The following is an 18,026-nucleotide window of genomic DNA, read 5'->3' as shown; positions in this document are numbered from 1 at the left end:
ACCAAGCTTGCATTTGTAAACTCTCCCATTGTACCTTGTGTGTCCCTTATCATAACTCTAGCCAGACTGCACAGCCATTCTGCTTTCTGGGTTCTGCCACTCTAAGCTCCATGAGTACTGGTACCACTGTGTTCCCAACATCTAACCCAGGGTAGGCTTTCAATACAAGTTTGTTAAATGGATGAACGATGGATGAGCGAATGCATGGTCTCAGAGCTCTCAGGTATTGCCTCAGGTCTGGGGGTCTTTCTGGCCCAGCCACGTACTGATACTCTCGCCATTCATGATAGCGGGAGGCAGGAGAGCAGGCAAGTGAGAAGGAGCTTCCACAATCTATAAATCTCCACACACACACACACACACACACCCTGGCTCCCATACTCACAGCAGTCTCCTAATGATCACGCCTACATATTGCGGAAAGTCGTTGCCCATGTAAGCTTTATCCATCTGAAAGAAACAAGACAGCTGAGCTCATAAAGACCTAGAGTGTGCAGCAGCCCCTGTTCTGTGTATTGAGGGGAAGCCTGCCAGTGCCTCTTTCCCCCAGGGAGCCAATCTCTTAGCCCACAGGAGAGAAGGAAGGGAAGGCATAGGGCTGCTCCCACTTCCAGGCTGTGGGTGGGGCAGGGCTTTAAAAAGGAAGCTCTCAGAGGACCTCCTCTCAGGACTTAGGAAGACGGAAGGGACCCAAGAGCTGATAAACACTGAACAGGAAGTCAAGATGAGCTCCAGCAGCCCCTCTCACATCAGACATCCACACTGGGGAATCTGGGCTTTCTCTGCTCTTACCTGACTCTTGAATAGTTGAGTGAAATTCTTGTATGCAGAGGAGACTGTGTCGTTTAGGTCTTTTGTGAAATTCTGGTTAGTCACTTTCACTCTCAGTTCTACAGAGGCATTGATTTTTTCCGGGATTTCTGTGGAAACAGGCAACATTACACATGAGACAGCAACCTCCCAGTAACATCTTCCAGGATTGGTTAATTCTTCACATGCTGACCTAATGGAAGTAAAGAAAATGTGAAGGAGGGAAGATAGAAATTCAAAACGCAGGAAGGAGTAGCTGAAACTTCTGCCCCTTGTCTCTGAATACCATGAACAGCGAGTGGCCAGGATCAGGACCCAGAGAGACCTAAGTGGAGGGCTCAAGATGATCATTCTGTTGAGAGAGGCAGATTAGCTAGTAAAATGGGACTTGAAGAGGAGGCAGAAGGTCCATGTTTTACCTGCATTTTGGCCTGGGTGAAAGTTACACTTTCTCCTCTACCTGCACAATTAGACACTGGTAGCCAATGATCCTTCCAGTGCTGCCTTCCTATTTGAAGTGGTTAAGGGGTGTGGGGATGCTCTACAGGTCTCAAATAAGCTCTTTACCTAGGATGAAGTACTCCGAAATGGATTTACACAGGAAACCAAAGTGGCCTTGGGGACAGACACAATCTTTTCCATTCCAAGTGGTCCCACTGTGGCACTGCCCTGTGGAGGAGTAAAAAATTCATATGCATTACCATGGAAGCCCAAGACACAAAAAAAATCAACTCCTCTTCCAAGTCCCATCATTCAGACAATGCACTGAAAGATAGGGATGGTACCAGATGACCATGCAACATCAAGAACCCTCTGTCACCAATTCAATCCCCAGGAGACAGGGGGAAATGGAGAGTTACAATGAAAAGGAAGGAAGAAACAGGTGACAGAGGACATGCAAACAAAACAAGGACCCTACAAATAAAAACAGAACAACATCATTGGCATGAGGAGGTGTATGGACAAAAACAAGGCATTGGAAGGTGGAACAAGACTACAAGAAGGGCCAAACTGATTAGTTGGTAAGGGAAGATGGACAGGAGGGGCCCATAAACAGAGATGCAAGGAGACTTACGTGCTTTTGTACTTGGAGAATGGGTTGTCATTATGGCTTTCTGCGTGCTAGTGACTGAAGGAACAAGATTTGAATTGGTACTGAATCGAGGGACTGAAGTACCAGTGGACCTACGTGAAATGGAGGACACAGAAGGAGAAAGGCCAGAAAAGGTTGATTCCTCTTTGGGAGTCACAGACATATGGTCCGAGACCACAGTGAGGGTAAAAGGATCACTGGGAATTGATGTATAAATAGGACTTGCTCTGGCTCTGCGAGAAGAAGAGGGAGTAGAGAATGTTGAGGACATTGTGTACAAACTGGATCCTGAAGAAAAAGACGTGGAACTGCGTCCATCAACAACAGAAATGGTTAAGGTCTCCGTAGCACTTGATGTGAAGCCAGACGTTACAGTCCCGGAGGTGATGGTGCTATTCAAGGAACCAGCAGGGTCTGATGAAGCAGGGGTGCTGGCAGAGAAAATGGGTGTTTCTGTGAAATCTGTGGTTGTCTGTGCTGAGACAGTAGGGGTGGCAGACAGTAGGCTGGAACTGGAAGAGGAAGCAGCACTTGTATCAGCCCCTGGAGCGGAAGTTCCAAAGGAAGTGGCTGATTCTGTCGACCCAGAAATGGTTGTGCGGGCAGAGGACATTTCAGTAGAAGTTGGAGGGCTATGTCCAGTGGTCGAGGTGGTTGTAGAAAGTCCCTGAGAGCTGGAAGGCAGAGAAGAAGCTGTGGTGTAAGAGGGGTGGGTGTGTGCTGATGGCGCTGAGAGAGTTGTGGACACAGTGGTTCCGACATTATAAGATGTGGTCGCTTGTTCGTGACGAGTGGAAGAGGTAAGGGATTCACCTGGACTTGAGGTGGACATGGGACTTCCACCACCAGTAGTCAAAGGCGAGTCTGTGAGTTGAGTAGTATCAGAGACGGTGTTTTGCTTCGTGGATTTCTGAGTGACACCAGTGTCCGTCGGCCCTGATGCAGCTGGACTGGTGGATGTCCCTTCAGGGCTTGATGGGGTGAAAATTGGTGCTGTGGACACCTCTGAGGTGGTTGTGTAGGACGTCGATCCTGGAGGAGAAGACGGAGTGCTGTGTCCTTCAGCAACAGAAGTGCTTAAGGTTTCTTCCGGTCCTGATGTGGAAGCATAGATTTCAGCCCCTGTGGTGACGGTGCTATTCAAGGTACCAGCAGGTTCTGATGAAGCAGGGGTGCTGGCAGAGAAAATGGGTGTTTCTGTGAAATCTGTGGTTGTCTGTGCTGAGACAGTAGGGGTGGCAGACAGTAGGCTGGAACTGGAAGAGGAAGCAGCACTTGTGTCAGCCCCTGGAGCGGAAGTTCCAAAGGAAGTGGCTGATTCTGTCGACCCAGAAATGGTTGTGCGGGCAGAGGACATTTCAGTAGAAGTTGGAGGGCTATGTCCAGTGGTCGAGGTGGTTGTAGAAAGTCCCTGAGAGCTGGAAGGCAGAGAAGAAGCTGTGGTGTAAGAGGGGTGGGTGTGTGCTGATGGCGCTGAGAGAGTTGTGGACACAGTGGTTCCGACATTATAAGATGTGGTCGCTTGTTCGTGACGAGTGGAAGAGGTAAGGGATTCACCTGGACTTGAGGTGGACATGGGACTTCCACCACCAGTAGTCAAAGGCGAGTCTGTGAGTTGAGTAGTATCAGAGACGGTGTTTTGCTTCGTGGATTTCTGAGTGACACCAGTGTCCGTAGGCCCTGATGCAGCTGGACTGGTGGATGTCCCTTCAGGGCTTGATGGGGTGAAAATTGGTGCTGTGGACACCTCTGAGGTGGTTGTGTAGGACGTCGATCCTGGAGGAGAAGACGGGGTGCTGTGTCCTTCAGCAACAGAAGTGCTTAAGGTTTCTTCCGGTCCTGATGTGGAAGCATAGATTTCAGCCCCTGTGGTGACGGTGCTATTCAAGGTACCAGCAGGTTCTGATGAAGCAGGGGTGCTGGCAGAGAAAATGGGTGTTTCTGTGAAATCTGTGGTTGTCTGTGCTGAGACAGTAGGGGTGGCAGACAGTAGGCTGGAACTGGAAGAGGAAGCAGCACTTGTGTCAGCCCCTGGAGCGGAAGTTCCAAAGGAAGTGGCTGATTCTGTCGACCCAGAAATGGTTGTGCGGGCAGAGGACATTTCAGTAGAAGTTGGAGGGCTATGTCCAGTGGTCGAGGTGGTTGTAGAAAGTCCCTGAGAGCTGGAAGGCAGAGAAGAAGCTGTGGTGTAAGAGGGGTGGGTGTGTGCTGATGGCGCTGAGAGAGTTGTGGACACAGTGGTTCCGACATTATAAGATGTGGTCGCTTGTTCGTGACGAGTGGAAGAGGTAAGGGATTCACCTGGACTTGAGGTGGACATGGGACTTCCACCACCAGTAGTCAAAGGCGAGTCTGTGAGTTGAGTAGTATCAGAGACGGTGTTTTGCTTCGTGGATTTCTGAGTGACACCAGTGTCCGTCGGCCCTGATGCAGCTGGACTGGTGGATGTCCCTTCAGGGCTTGATGGGGTGAAAATTGGTGCTGTGGACACCTCTGAGGTGGTTGTGTAGGACGTCGATCCTGGAGGAGAAGACGGGGTGCTGTGTCCATCAGCAACAGAAGTGCTTAAGGTTTCTTCCGGTCCTGATGTGGAAGCATAGATTTCAGCCCCTGTGGTGACGGTGCTATTCAAGGTACCAGCAGGTTCTGATGAAGCAGGGGTGCTGGCAGAGAAAATGGGTGTTTCTGTGAAATCTGTGGTTGTCTGTGCTGAGACAGTAGGGGTGGCAGACAGTAGGCTGGAACTGGAAGAGGAAGCAGCACTTGTGTCAGCCCCTGGAGCGGAAGTTCCAAAGGAAGTGGCTGATTCTGTCGACCCAGAAATGGTTGTGCGGGCAGAGGACATTTCAGTAGAAGTTGGAGGGCTATGTCCAGTGGTCGAGGTGGTTGTAGAAAGTCCCTGAGAGCTGGAAGGCAGAGAAGAAGCTGTGGTGTAAGAGGGGTGGGTGTGTGCTGATGGCGCTGAGAGAGTTGTGGACACAGTGGTTCCGACATTATAAGATGTGGTCGCTTGTTCGTGACGAGTGGAAGAGGTAAGGGATTCACCTGGACTTGAGGTGGACATGGGACTTCCACCACCAGTAGTCAAAGGCGAGTCTGTGAGTTGAGTAGTATCAGAGACGGTGTTTTGCTTCGTGGATTTCTGAGTGACACCAGTGTCCGTCGGCCCTGATGCAGCTGGACTGGTGGATGTCCCTTCAGGGCTTGATGGGGTGAAAATTGGTGCTGTGGACACCTCTGAGGTGGTTGTGTAGGACGTCGATCCTGGAGGAGAAGACGGGGTGCTGTGTCCATCAGCAACAGAAGTGCTTAAGGTTTCTTCCGGTCCTGATGTGGAAGCATAGATTTCAGCCCCTGTGGTGACGGTGCTATTCAAGGTACCAGCAGGTTCTGATGAAGCAGGGGTGCTGGCAGAGAAAATGGGTGTTTCTGTGAAATCTGTGGTTGTCTGTGCTGAGACAGTAGGGGTGGCAGACAGTAGGCTGGAACTGGAAGAGGAAGCAGCACTTGTATCAGCCCCTGGAGCGGAAGTTCCAAAGGAAGTGGCTGATTCTGTCGACCCAGAAATGGTTGTGCGGGCAGAGGACATTTCAGTAGAAGTTGGAGGGCTATGTCCAGTGGTCGAGGTGGTTGTAGAAAGTCCCTGAGAGCTGGAAGGCAGAGAAGAAGCTGTGGTGTAAGAGGGGTGGGTGTGTGCTGATGGCGCTGAGAGAGTTGTGGACACAGTGGTTCCGACATTATAAGATGTGGTCGCTTGTTCGTGACGAGTGGAAGAGGTAAGGGATTCACCTGGACTTGAGGTGGACATGGGACTTCCACCACCAGTAGTCAAAGGCGAGTCTGTGAGTTGAGTAGTATCAGAGACGGTGTTTTGCTTCGTGGATTTCTGAGTGACACCAGTGTCCGTAGGCCCTGATGCAGCTGGACTGGTGGATGTCCCTTCAGGGCTTGATGGGGTGAAAATTGGTGCTGTGGACACCTCTGAGGTGGTTGTGTAGGACGTCGATCCTGGAGGAGAAGACGGGGTGCTGTGTCCATCAGCAACAGAAGTGCTTAAGGTTTCTTCCGGTCCTGATGTGGAAGCATAGATTTCAGCCCCTGTGGTGACGGTGCTATTCAAGGTACCAGCAGGTTCTGATGAAGCAGGGGTGCTGGCAGAGAAAATGGGTGTTTCTGTGAAATCTGTGGTTGTCTGTGCTGAGACAGTAGGGGTGGCAGACAGTAGGCTGGAACTGGAAGAGGAAGCAGCACTTGTGTCAGCCCCTGGAGCGGAAGTTCCAAAGGAAGTGGCTGATTCTGTCGACCCAGAAATGGTTGTGCGGGCAGAGGACATTTCAGTAGAAGTTGGAGGGCTATGTCCAGTGGTCGAGGTGGTTGTAGAAAGTCCCTGAGAGCTGGAAGGCAGAGAAGAAGCTGTGGTGTAAGAGGGGTGGGTGTGTGCTGATGGCGCTGAGAGAGTTGTGGACACAGTGGTTCCGACATTATAAGATGTGGTCGCTTGTTCGTGACGAGTGGAAGAGGTAAGGGATTCACCTGGACTTGAGGTGGACATGGGACTTCCACCACCAGTAGTCAAAGGCGAGTCTGTGAGTTGAGTAGTATCAGAGACGGTGTTTTGCTTCGTGGATTTCTGAGTGACACCAGTGTCCGTCGGCCCTGATGCAGCTGGACTGGTGGATGTCCCTTCAGGGCTTGATGGGGTGAAAATTGGTGCTGTGGACACCTCTGAGGTGGTTGTGTAGGACGTCGATCCTGGAGGAGAAGACGGGGTGCTGTGTCCATCAGCAACAGAAGTGCTTAAGGTTTCTTCCGGTCCTGATGTGGAAGCATAGATTTCAGCCCCTGTGGTGACGGTGCTATTCAAGGTACCAGCAGGTTCTGATGAAGCAGGGGTGCTGGCAGAGAAAATGGGTGTTTCTGTGAAATCTGTGGTTGTCTGTGCTGAGACAGTAGGGGTGGCAGACAGTAGGCTGGAACTGGAAGAGGAAGCAGCACTTGTGTCAGCCCCTGGAGCGGAAGTTCCAAAGGAAGTGGCTGATTCTGTCGACCCAGAAATGGTTGTGCGGGCAGAGGACATTTCAGTAGAAGTTGGAGGGCTATGTCCAGTGGTCGAGGTGGTTGTAGAAAGTCCCTGAGAGCTGGAAGGCAGAGAAGAAGCTGTGGTGTAAGAGGGGTGGGTGTGTGCTGATGGCGCTGAGAGAGTTGTGGACACAGTGGTTCCGACATTATAAGATGTGGTCGCTTGTTCGTGACGAGTGGAAGAGGTAAGGGATTCACCTGGACTTGAGGTGGACATGGGACTTCCACCACCAGTAGTCAAAGGCGAGTCTGTGAGTTGAGTAGTATCAGAGACGGTGTTTTGCTTCGTGGATTTCTGAGTGACACCAGTGTCCGTCGGCCCTGATGCAGCTGGACTGGTGGATGTCCCTTCAGGGCTTGATGGGGTGAAAATTGGTGCTGTGGACACCTCTGAGGTGGTTGTGTAGGACGTCGATCCTGGAGGAGAAGACGGGGTGCTGTGTCCATCAGCAACAGAAGTGCTTAAGGTTTCTTCCGGTCCTGATGTGGAAGCATAGATTTCAGCCCCTGTGGTGACGGTGCTATTCAAGGTACCAGCAGGTTCTGATGAAGCAGGGGTGCTGGCAGAGAAAATGGGTGTTTCTGTGAAATCTGTGGTTGTCTGTGCTGAGACAGTAGGGGTGGCAGACAGTAGGCTGGAACTGGAAGAGGAAGCAGCACTTGTGTCAGCCCCTGGAGCGGAAGTTCCAAAGGAAGTGGCTGATTCTGTCGACCCAGAAATGGTTGTGCGGGCAGAGGACATTTCAGTAGAAGTTGGAGGGCTATGTCCAGTGGTCGAGGTGGTTGTAGAAAGTCCCTGAGAGCTGGAAGGCAGAGAAGAAGCTGTGGTGTAAGAGGGGTGGGTGTGTGCTGATGGCGCTGAGAGAGTTGTGGACACAGTGGTTCCGACATTATAAGATGTGGTCGCTTGTTCGTGACGAGTGGAAGAGGTAAGGGATTCACCTGGACTTGAGGTGGACATGGGACTTCCACCACCAGTAGTCAAAGGCGAGTCTGTGAGTTGAGTAGTATCAGAGACGGTGTTTTGCTTCGTGGATTTCTGAGTGACACCAGTGTCCGTCGGCCCTGATGCAGCTGGACTGGTGGATGTCCCTTCAGGGCTTGATGGGGTGAAAATTGGTGCTGTGGACACCTCTGAGGTGGTTGTGTAGGACGTCGATCCTGGAGGAGAAGACGGGGTGCTGTGTCCATCAGCAACAGAAGTGCTTAAGGTTTCTTCCGGTCCTGATGTGGAAGCATAGATTTCAGCCCCTGTGGTGACGGTGCTATTCAAGGTACCAGCAGGTTCTGATGAAGCAGGGGTGCTGGCAGAGAAAATGGGTGTTTCTGTGAAATCTGTGGTTGTCTGTGCTGAGACAGTAGGGGTGGCAGACAGTAGGCTGGAACTGGAAGAGGAAGCAGCACTTGTATCAGCCCCTGGAGCGGAAGTTCCAAAGGAAGTGGCTGATTCTGTCGACCCAGAAATGGTTGTGCGGGCAGAGGACATTTCAGTAGAAGTTGGAGGGCTATGTCCAGTGGTCGAGGTGGTTGTAGAAAGTCCCTGAGAGCTGGAAGGCAGAGAAGAAGCTGTGGTGTAAGAGGGGTGGGTGTGTGCTGATGGCGCTGAGAGAGTTGTGGACACAGTGGTTCCGACATTATAAGATGTGGTCGCTTGTTCGTGACGAGTGGAAGAGGTAAGGGATTCACCTGGACTTGAGGTGGACATGGGACTTCCACCACCAGTAGTCAAAGGCGAGTCTGTGAGTTGAGTAGTATCAGAGACGGTGTTTTGCTTCGTGGATTTCTGAGTGACACCAGTGTCCGTCGGCCCTGATGCAGCTGGACTGGTGGATGTCCCTTCAGGGCTTGATGGGGTGAAAATTGGTGCTGTGGACACCTCTGAGGTGGTTGTGTAGGACGTCGATCCTGGAGGAGAAGACGGGGTGCTGTGTCCATCAGCAACAGAAGTGCTTAAGGTTTCTTCCGGTCCTGATGTGGAAGCATAGATTTCAGCCCCTGTGGTGACGGTGCTATTCAAGGTACCAGCAGGTTCTGATGAAGCAGGGGTGCTGGCAGAGAAAATGGGTGTTTCTGTGAAATCTGTGGTTGTCTGTGCTGAGACAGTAGGGGTGGCAGACAGTAGGCTGGAACTGGAAGAGGAAGCAGCACTTGTGTCAGCCCCTGGAGCGGAAGTTCCAAAGGAAGTGGCTGATTCTGTCGACCCAGAAATGGTTGTGCGGGCAGAGGACATTTCAGTAGAAGTTGGAGGGCTATGTCCAGTGGTCGAGGTGGTTGTAGAAAGTCCCTGAGAGCTGGAAGGCAGAGAAGAAGCTGTGGTGTAAGAGGGGTGGGTGTGTGCTGATGGCGCTGAGAGAGTTTTGGACACAGTGGTTCCGACATTATAAGATGTGGTCGCTTGTTCGTGACGAGTGGAAGAGGTAAGGGATTCACCTGGACTTGAGGTGGACATGGGACTTCCACCACCAGTAGTCAAAGGCGAGTCTGTGAGTTGAGTAGTATCAGAGACGGTGTTTTGCTTCGTGGATTTCTGAGTGACACCAGTGTCCGTCGGCCCTGATGCAGCTGGACTGGTGGATGTCCCTTCAGGGCTTGATGGGGTGAAAATTGGTGCTGTGGACACCTCTGAGGTGGTTGTGTAGGACGTCGATCCTGGAGGAGAAGACGGGGTGCTGTGTCCATCAGCAACAGAAGTGCTTAAGGTTTCTTCCGGTCCTGATGTGGAAGCATAGATTTCAGCCCCTGTGGTGACGGTGCTATTCAAGGTACCAGCAGGTTCTGATGAAGCAGGGGTGCTGGCAGAGAAAATGGGTGTTTCTGTGAAATCTGTGGTTGTCTGTGCTGAGACAGTAGGGGTGGCAGACAGTAGGCTGGAACTGGAAGAGGAAGCAGCACTTGTGTCAGCCCCTGGAGCGGAAGTTCCAAAGGAAGTGGCTGATTCTGTCGACCCAGAAATGGTTGTGCGGGCAGAGGACATTTCAGTAGAAGTTGGAGGGCTATGTCCAGTGGTCGAGGTGGTTGTAGAAAGTCCCTGAGAGCTGGAAGGCAGAGAAGAAGCTGTGGTGTAAGAGGGGTGGGTGTGTGCTGATGGCGCTGAGAGAGTTGTGGACACAGTGGTTCCGACATTATAAGATGTGGTCGCTTGTTCGTGACGAGTGGAAGAGGTAAGGGATTCACCTGGACTTGAGGTGGACATGGGACTTCCACCACCAGTAGTCAAAGGCGAGTCTGTGAGTTGAGTAGTATCAGAGACGGTGTTTTGCTTCGTGGATTTCTGAGTGACACCAGTGTCCGTCGGCCCTGATGCAGCTGGACTGGTGGATGTCCCTTCAGGGCTTGATGGGGTGAAAATTGGTGCTGTGGACACCTCTGAGGTGGTTGTGTAGGACGTCGATCCTGGAGGAGAAGACGGGGTGCTGTGTCCATCAGCAACAGAAGTGCTTAAGGTTTCTTCCGGTCCTGATGTGGAAGCATAGATTTCAGCCCCTGTGGTGACGGTGCTATTCAAGGTACCAGCAGGTTCTGATGAAGCAGGGGTGCTGGCAGAGAAAATGGGTGTTTCTGTGAAATCTGTGGTTGTCTGTGCTGAGACAGTAGGGGTGGCAGACAGTAGGCTGGAACTGGAAGAGGAAGCAGCACTTGTATCAGCCCCTGGAGCGGAAGTTCCAAAGGAAGTGGCTGATTCTGTCGACCCAGAAATGGTTGTGCGGGCAGAGGACATTTCAGTAGAAGTTGGAGGGCTATGTCCAGTGGTCGAGGTGGTTGTAGAAAGTCCCTGAGAGCTGGAAGGCAGAGAAGAAGCTGTGGTGTAAGAGGGGTGGGTGTGTGCTGATGGCGCTGAGAGAGTTGTGGACACAGTGGTTCCGACATTATAAGATGTGGTCGCTTGTTCGTGACGAGTGGAAGAGGTAAGGGATTCACCTGGACTTGAGGTGGACATGGGACTTCCACCACCAGTAGTCAAAGGCGAGTCTGTGAGTTGAGTAGTATCAGAGACGGTGTTTTGCTTCGTGGATTTCTGAGTGACACCAGTGTCCGTCGGCCCTGATGCAGCTGGACTGGTGGATGTCCCTTCAGGGCTTGATGGGGTGAAAATTGGTGCTGTGGACACCTCTGAGGTGGTTGTGTAGGACGTCGATCCTGGAGGAGAAGACGGGGTGCTGTGTCCATCAGCAACAGAAGTGCTTAAGGTTTCTTCCGGTCCTGATGTGGAAGCATAGATTTCAGCCCCTGTGGTGACGGTGCTATTCAAGGTACCAGCAGGTTCTGATGAAGCAGGGGTGCTGGCAGAGAAAATGGGTGTTTCTGTGAAATCTGTGGTTGTCTGTGCTGAGACAGTAGGGGTGGCAGACAGTAGGCTGGAACTGGAAGAGGAAGCAGCACTTGTATCAGCCCCTGGAGCGGAAGTTCCAAAGGAAGTGGCTGATTCTGTCGACCCAGAAATGGTTGTGCGGGCAGAGGACATTTCAGTAGAAGTTGGAGGGCTATGTCCAGTGGTCGAGGTGGTTGTAGAAAGTCCCTGAGAGCTGGAAGGCAGAGAAGAAGCTGTGGTGTAAGAGGGGTGGGTGTGTGCTGATGGCGCTGAGAGAGTTGTGGACACAGTGGTTCCGACATTATAAGATGTGGTCGCTTGTTCGTGACGAGTGGAAGAGGTAAGGGATTCACCTGGACTTGAGGTGGACATGGGACTTCCACCACCAGTAGTCAAAGGCGAGTCTGTGAGTTGAGTAGTATCAGAGACGGTGTTTTGCTTCGTGGATTTCTGAGTGACACCAGTGTCCGTCGGCCCTGATGCAGCTGGACTGGTGGATGTCCCTTCAGGGCTTGATGGGGTGAAAATTGGTGCTGTGGACACCTCTGAGGTGGTTGTGTAGGACGTCGATCCTGGAGGAGAAGACGGGGTGCTGTGTCCATCAGCAACAGAAGTGCTTAAGGTTTCTTCCGGTCCTGATGTGGAAGCATAGATTTCAGCCCCTGTGGTGACGGTGCTATTCAAGGTACCAGCAGGTTCTGATGAAGCAGGGGTGCTGGCAGAGAAAATGGGTGTTTCTGTGAAATCTGTGGTTGTCTGTGCTGAGACAGTAGGGGTGGCAGACAGTAGGCTGGAACTGGAAGAGGAAGCAGCACTTGTATCAGCCCCTGGAGCGGAAGTTCCAAAGGAAGTGGCTGATTCTGTCGACCCAGAAATGGTTGTGCGGGCAGAGGACATTTCAGTAGAAGTTGGAGGGGTATGTCCAGTGGTCGAGGTGGTTGTAGAAAGTCCCTGAGAGCTGGAAGGCAGAGAAGAAGCTGTGGTGTAAGAGGGGTGGGTGTGTGCTGATGGCGCTGAGAGAGTTGTGGACACAGTGGTTCCGACATTATAAGATGTGGTCGCTTGTTCGTGACGAGTGGAAGAGGTAAGGGATTCACCTGGACTTGAGGTGGACATGGGACTTCCACCACCAGTAGTCAAAGGCGAGTCTGTGAGTTGAGTAGTATCAGAGACGGTGTTTTGCTTCGTGGATTTCTGAGTGACACCAGTGTCCGTAGGCCCTGATGCAGCTGGACTGGTGGATGTCCCTTCAGGGCTTGATGGGGTGAAAATTGGTGCTGTGGACACCTCTGAGGTGGTTGTGTAGGACGTCGATCCTGGAGGAGAAGACGGGGTGCTGTGTCCATCAGCAACAGAAGTGCTTAAGGTTTCTTCCGGTCCTGATGTGGAAGCATAGATTTCAGCCCCTGTGGTGACGGTGCTATTCAAGGTACCAGCAGGTTCTGATGAAGCAGGGGTGCTGGCAGAGAAAATGGGTGTTTCTGTGAAATCTGTGGTTGTCTGTGCTGAGACAGTAGGGGTGGCAGACAGTAGGCTGGAACTGGAAGAGGAAGCAGCACTTGTATCAGCCCCTGGAGCGGAAGTTCCAAAGGAAGTGGCTGATTCTGTCGACCCAGAAATGGTTGTGCGGGCAGAGGACATTTCAGTAGAAGTTGGAGGGCTATGTCCAGTGGTCGAGGTGGTTGTAGAAAGTCCCTGAGAGCTGGAAGGCAGAGAAGAAGCTGTGGTGTAAGAGGGGTGGGTGTGTGCTGATGGCGCTGAGAGAGTTGTGGACACAGTGGTTCCGACATTATAAGATGTGGTCGCTTGTTCGTGACGAGTGGAAGAGGTAAGGGATTCACCTGGACTTGAGGTGGACATGGGACTTCCACCACCAGTAGTCAAAGGCGAGTCTGTGAGTTGAGTAGTATCAGAGACGGTGTTTTGCTTCGTGGATTTCTGAGTGACACCAGTGTCCGTCGGCCCTGATGCAGCTGGACTGGTGGATGTCCCTTCAGGGCTTGATGGGGTGAAAATTGGTGCTGTGGACACCTCTGAGGTGGTTGTGTAGGACGTCGATCCTGGAGGAGAAGACGGGGTGCTGTGTCCATCAGCAACAGAAGTGCTTAAGGTTTCTTCCGGTCCTGATGTGGAAGCATAGATTTCAGCCCCTGTGGTGACGGTGCTATTCAAGGTACCAGCAGGTTCTGATGAAGCAGGGGTGCTGGCAGAGAAAATGGGTGTTTCTGTGAAATCTGTGGTTGTCTGTGCTGAGACAGTAGGGGTGGCAGACAGTAGGCTGGAACTGGAAGAGGAAGCAGCACTTGTATCAGCCCCTGGAGCGGAAGTTCCAAAGGAAGTGGCTGATTCTGTCGACCCAGAAATGGTTGTGCGGGCAGAGGACATTTCAGTAGAAGTTGGAGGGCTATGTCCAGTGGTCGAGGTGGTTGTAGAAAGTCCCTGAGAGCTGGAAGGGAGAGAAGAAGCTGTGGTGTAAGAGGGGTGGGTGTGTGCTGATGGCGCTGAGAGACTTGTGGACACAGTGGTTCCGACATTATAAGATGTGGTCGCTTGTTCGTGACGAGTGGAAGAGGTAAGGGATTCACCTGGACTTGAGGTGGACATGGGACTTCCACCACCAGTAGTCAAAGGCGAGTCTGTGAGTTGAGTAGTATCAGAGACGGTGTTTTGCTTCGTGGATTTCTGAGTGACACCAGTGTCCGTCGGCCCTGATGCAGCTGGACTGGTGGATGTCCCTTCAGGGCTTGATGGGGTGAAAATTGGTGCTGTGGACACCTCTGAGGTGGTTGTGTAGGACGTCGATCCTGGAGGAGAAGACGGGGTGCTGTGTCCATCAGCAACAGAAGTGCTTAAGGTTTCTTCCGGTCCTGATGTGGAAGCATAGATTTCAGCCCCTGTGGTGACGGTGCTATTCAAGGTACCAGCAGGTTCTGATGAAGCAGGGGTGCTGGCAGAGAAAATGGGTGTTTCTGTGAAATCTGTGGTTGTCTGTGCTGAGACAGTAGGGGTGGCAGACAGTAGGCTGGAACTGGAAGAGGAAGCAGCACTTGTATCAGCCCCTGGAGCGGAAGTTCCAAAGGAAGTGGCTGATTCTGTCGACCCAGAAATGGTTGTGCGGGCAGAGGACATTTCAGTAGAAGTTGGAGGGCTATGTCCAGTGGTCGAGGTGGTTGTAGAAAGTCCCTGAGAGCTGGAAGGCAGAGAAGAAGCTGTGGTGTAAGAGGGGTGGGTGTGTGCTGATGGCGCTGAGAGAGTTGTGGACACAGTGGTTCCGACATTATAAGATGTGGTCGCTTGTTCGTGACGAGTGGAAGAGGTAAGGGATTCACCTGGACTTGAGGTGGACATGGGACTTCCACCACCAGTAGTCAAAGGCGAGTCTGTGAGTTGAGTAGTATCAGAGACGGTGTTTTGCTTCGTGGATTTCTGATTGACACCAGTGTCCGTCGGCCCTGAAGCAGCTGGACTGGTGGATGTCTCTTCAGGGCTTGATGGGGTGAAAATTGGTGCTGTGGACACCTCTGAGGTGGTTGTGTAGGACATCGTTCCTGGAGGAGCAGATAGGTATTTTAAAATTTCTTTAGGTTCTGTTGTGGAAGCATACATTGCATTCCCTGTTGTAGTCGTAGTTTTCAAACTATCTGTCGATTCTGTTGAAGCAGGTTTACTGTTTAGTAAGTTTGTTTTTCTGTTGTTTTTTGTACATAATTAAAATTAGGCATCGACTTGATCAGGACTCTAATCTAGACGCAGTCTCTACATTACCTGTGATATGTGAGATTTCAAAGGAAAGTGGTGTAACAAATCTGATACATGTGTGTAGAGTTTTGTGTCTTTAGTGAATGTGTTGGCTGTTTCTCCAAAGAAATTTGAGTGGTATTTATTCACCATGACAGAAGTTGATAAAGTCTTATAAGATCAGTCATATGGACATGGCAGACAGAGCTGAAAAATTTGATAAATGTTAAGAATGTTACAGGGAAAATAGATGGCCGGGTAGTTCATATGATTGATGGTCCATCACCACTAGAAGTGTATAAGGAATCACCAGGACTTGGTGTGAAACCATTCTTGATTAAGGTGTTTGCAGGTGACACAGAAGATTGGAAAAACTTAGAGCTGATACTATGGTCTGTGACTTTGCTACTGAATGCAGTGGCAGGCTGGGACACAGATGGTCAGCCTATGTCACTGAAGCATGGCTTTTCTCTTCAAGGGTATAGGAAGTTTCAGGGGCTCCTATAGATTTGGACAATTTACCAGTGATTAGAACATTGTCTCTTCTGTGAAATATAATAGTTTGTTTAGTTGGCAAGATGTCACTAGCTACCATTCTGGTGGTTGATTGTGATTTATGACTTGAATTGTTAGTTGTGTAGCTGTGGATTTTGACAAGTCTGTGTGATTATATATACACACATGTACGTACACATGATTTTTCTCAACCCACAGTGTCATCTGCAAACACTTTAAGGAAAAGTATCACATCCAGTATATATGTATACCTTTGTGAAATATTGCCTGCACATTCCTCCCTGGGCACCCTGGGACATTTCCATTTTCTTGGATGCTCTGGCATAGATTCAAGTGGATAGTTGTACTCATACAAACGCCCCATGCACATTCCCTTCGCCCCTCACATTCTGTGATTTGTAGACTGCACTTTGGCCTTCCATCGTGTGGCTGATACTTGGTCTGACAAGTCTTTCTTCCCCATCCTTCATATCTGAGTTTCCCCCTCTATCCCAGCAGTTCCCACTGATGCAAGAGGAATACGAGAGCTAAGGCAGTCACTCATTACCATGGATAATTCACCCCCTGTCTTTCCTCTCCAAATACTCTCACTTCACCACTCCACTTGGAATACTGCCAGCTCTTGTTGGCTGTCCTGTGGCTCTCCCCACTGCCCAGGCGACTTCCTCTTCCACCCTGGTCCCACAGCCCCTCAGGGGACTACAGTTGTCTAGTAGTGAGTGCTGGGCTTGCGTCCTGGGACTGGAGGGCTTATTCTGTCTTCTCTGTGCCACTTAGAACAGGTGGCTGCACATGTGGGACTATAGTTTCCTTTGTAGGATAGGATTATGATCCCTCGCTTCTCTTCACCCTGCCTAGAAAATGAGTAAGACTGAATATGGAAAGATTCTTTGCGACAACAATGCCACAAGTCTAGGGATTTTTAGGAATTCCACAGGATGGTGTATAGGGGACTTCCTTGAGAGGGCAGGGCATGTGGCCTCTTGTCTCTCCTGTCGGTCCCCCACTCCTCTGCAAAAATGCCCTGGGGCTGCATCTTTCTCATGTCTCAGGAAGGTGGACTTTGGCCACTGGCAGAGGGGAATGTGGAGGCCCCCAGGTCAGCAGCACCCTCTGCCATCCCAGACATCCTCATTTTCACAAGGTCCTAAAAGAGACAGTCACAGGGAGAGGCCAGGAGCTGGACCAGGCCTGGAGGCCAGGACAGAGGAGAAGTGGACAATTAGTGAAGCTATGTCATTCACACCAACAGTTCTGGATCGTTGGCTTTGCAGAGCCACCATCAGAACATTAGGGGAAGAGCAGTATCTAGTCATTGACTAATGCTGTTCAGCTCAAAGGTGCAATAATGCCTATGATTTGTGGATTTCTAAATTAATGTAAAAGATTGAAAAGACTGCGTGGACATGTAAGTTGCTTCCATGTCTTGGCTACTGTAAGCAGCGCTGCTATGGACATTATTGGGATTAGCAGTTACAAACTACTAGATATAAAATAGATGAGCAATGAGGTCCTACTGTATAGCATAGGAACTATATTCAATATTTTGTAGTAACCTGTAATAAAAAAAGAATATATATACATATATACGTATAACTGAATCGCTATGCTGTACAACCAGAAAGTAACACAACATTGTAAATCAACTATCCTCCAATTTTTTTTTTTTAACAGATTGCTTGGTTGTTTTCAAGTCAGTAGATATGTTTTTTTTTTCTCAATTCTCTTGCCTACGGAGTTAGGTTTTGCCTAATTCAGCATGGGGGAAGTGGAGGGGCTAAGCTGGGAGGCTGCCAAGGGTGGAGGTGGGGCATCCCTGGGTCTTGGTTATGAGGAGTATCAGAGACAGAGAGCACATGGGGGCTCCAGTCAACCAAGAGCAGAGGGTGGCAGAGGTCAGAGTAAGCCCAGATAAGTGAGTCCCACCCCTTGCAGAGGCTCCTGGCTCCCCAGTGCAACGTGGGGGCAGTCAAGGCCCGTTTGAAGGGACAGTGGGAGTCAACAGGGCAGGGAGGAGGAAGGGAACACCATTCTAGGAAGGCTTCAAAAAGAAATAATATCTGAGCTGTCTTTTTCCTTTCTTCTTTAAAAAGAAGGGGTTTTGTGGACTTAGACATCATAAATTTTACTGGACTTTTTAAGTTATAAGTTAGACTATTTTTGTTGTGACAAGTCAAACAATGAGAAGGCATATAAAGGCAATTTATGGTCACGTCCATAACTGAGTCACAAAGAGTGAATAGGGTTGGGGAGAGGCGGCGTTTATCGGCTGCTTATCAAATTTCCCGGTAGCACTGTCACAACTGTAACTCAGTGATCATGTGGAGTGCCTCTGCCCCTCCCTGAGAGCAGAGAAAGTTCCTACCCCATTTATCTGACCCAGGGCGGATGCTCCATGAGCACGTCTTGAGTAAAGGAGTGAATGAATACTAGAGAGTCTACCCGACACTTTTTCTTAATTATTTAATGTAATCCCATGAG

The 18,026-nt window shown here is 50.6% G+C and overlaps 1 protein-coding gene across 1 annotated transcript in view; it reads right to left on the bottom strand.

Annotated features, from left to right (window-relative positions):
• Positions 1-18,026, bottom strand: part of LOC105067509 (uncharacterized) — a 68,135-nt gene that overhangs the window by 7,433 nt on the left and 42,676 nt on the right. The window contains exons 12-15 of the mRNA XM_074346862.1: positions 1,886-14,095; positions 1,378-1,479; positions 793-920; positions 386-450 (exon numbers count right to left, since the gene is read on the bottom strand). Coding sequence (XP_074202963.1) covers positions 386-450; positions 793-920; positions 1,378-1,479; positions 1,886-14,095 — 12,505 coding nt within the window. The remainder of the gene's footprint in view (positions 1-385; positions 451-792; positions 921-1,377; positions 1,480-1,885; positions 14,096-18,026) is intronic.

This window comes from Camelus bactrianus, chromosome 18 (genome assembly GCF_048773025.1).
Source record: "Camelus bactrianus isolate YW-2024 breed Bactrian camel chromosome 18, ASM4877302v1, whole genome shotgun sequence".
In the NCBI taxonomy this organism is placed as follows: domain Eukaryota; kingdom Metazoa; phylum Chordata; class Mammalia; order Artiodactyla; family Camelidae; genus Camelus; species Camelus bactrianus.
This window is presented reverse-complemented; position numbering and strand designations above follow the sequence as displayed.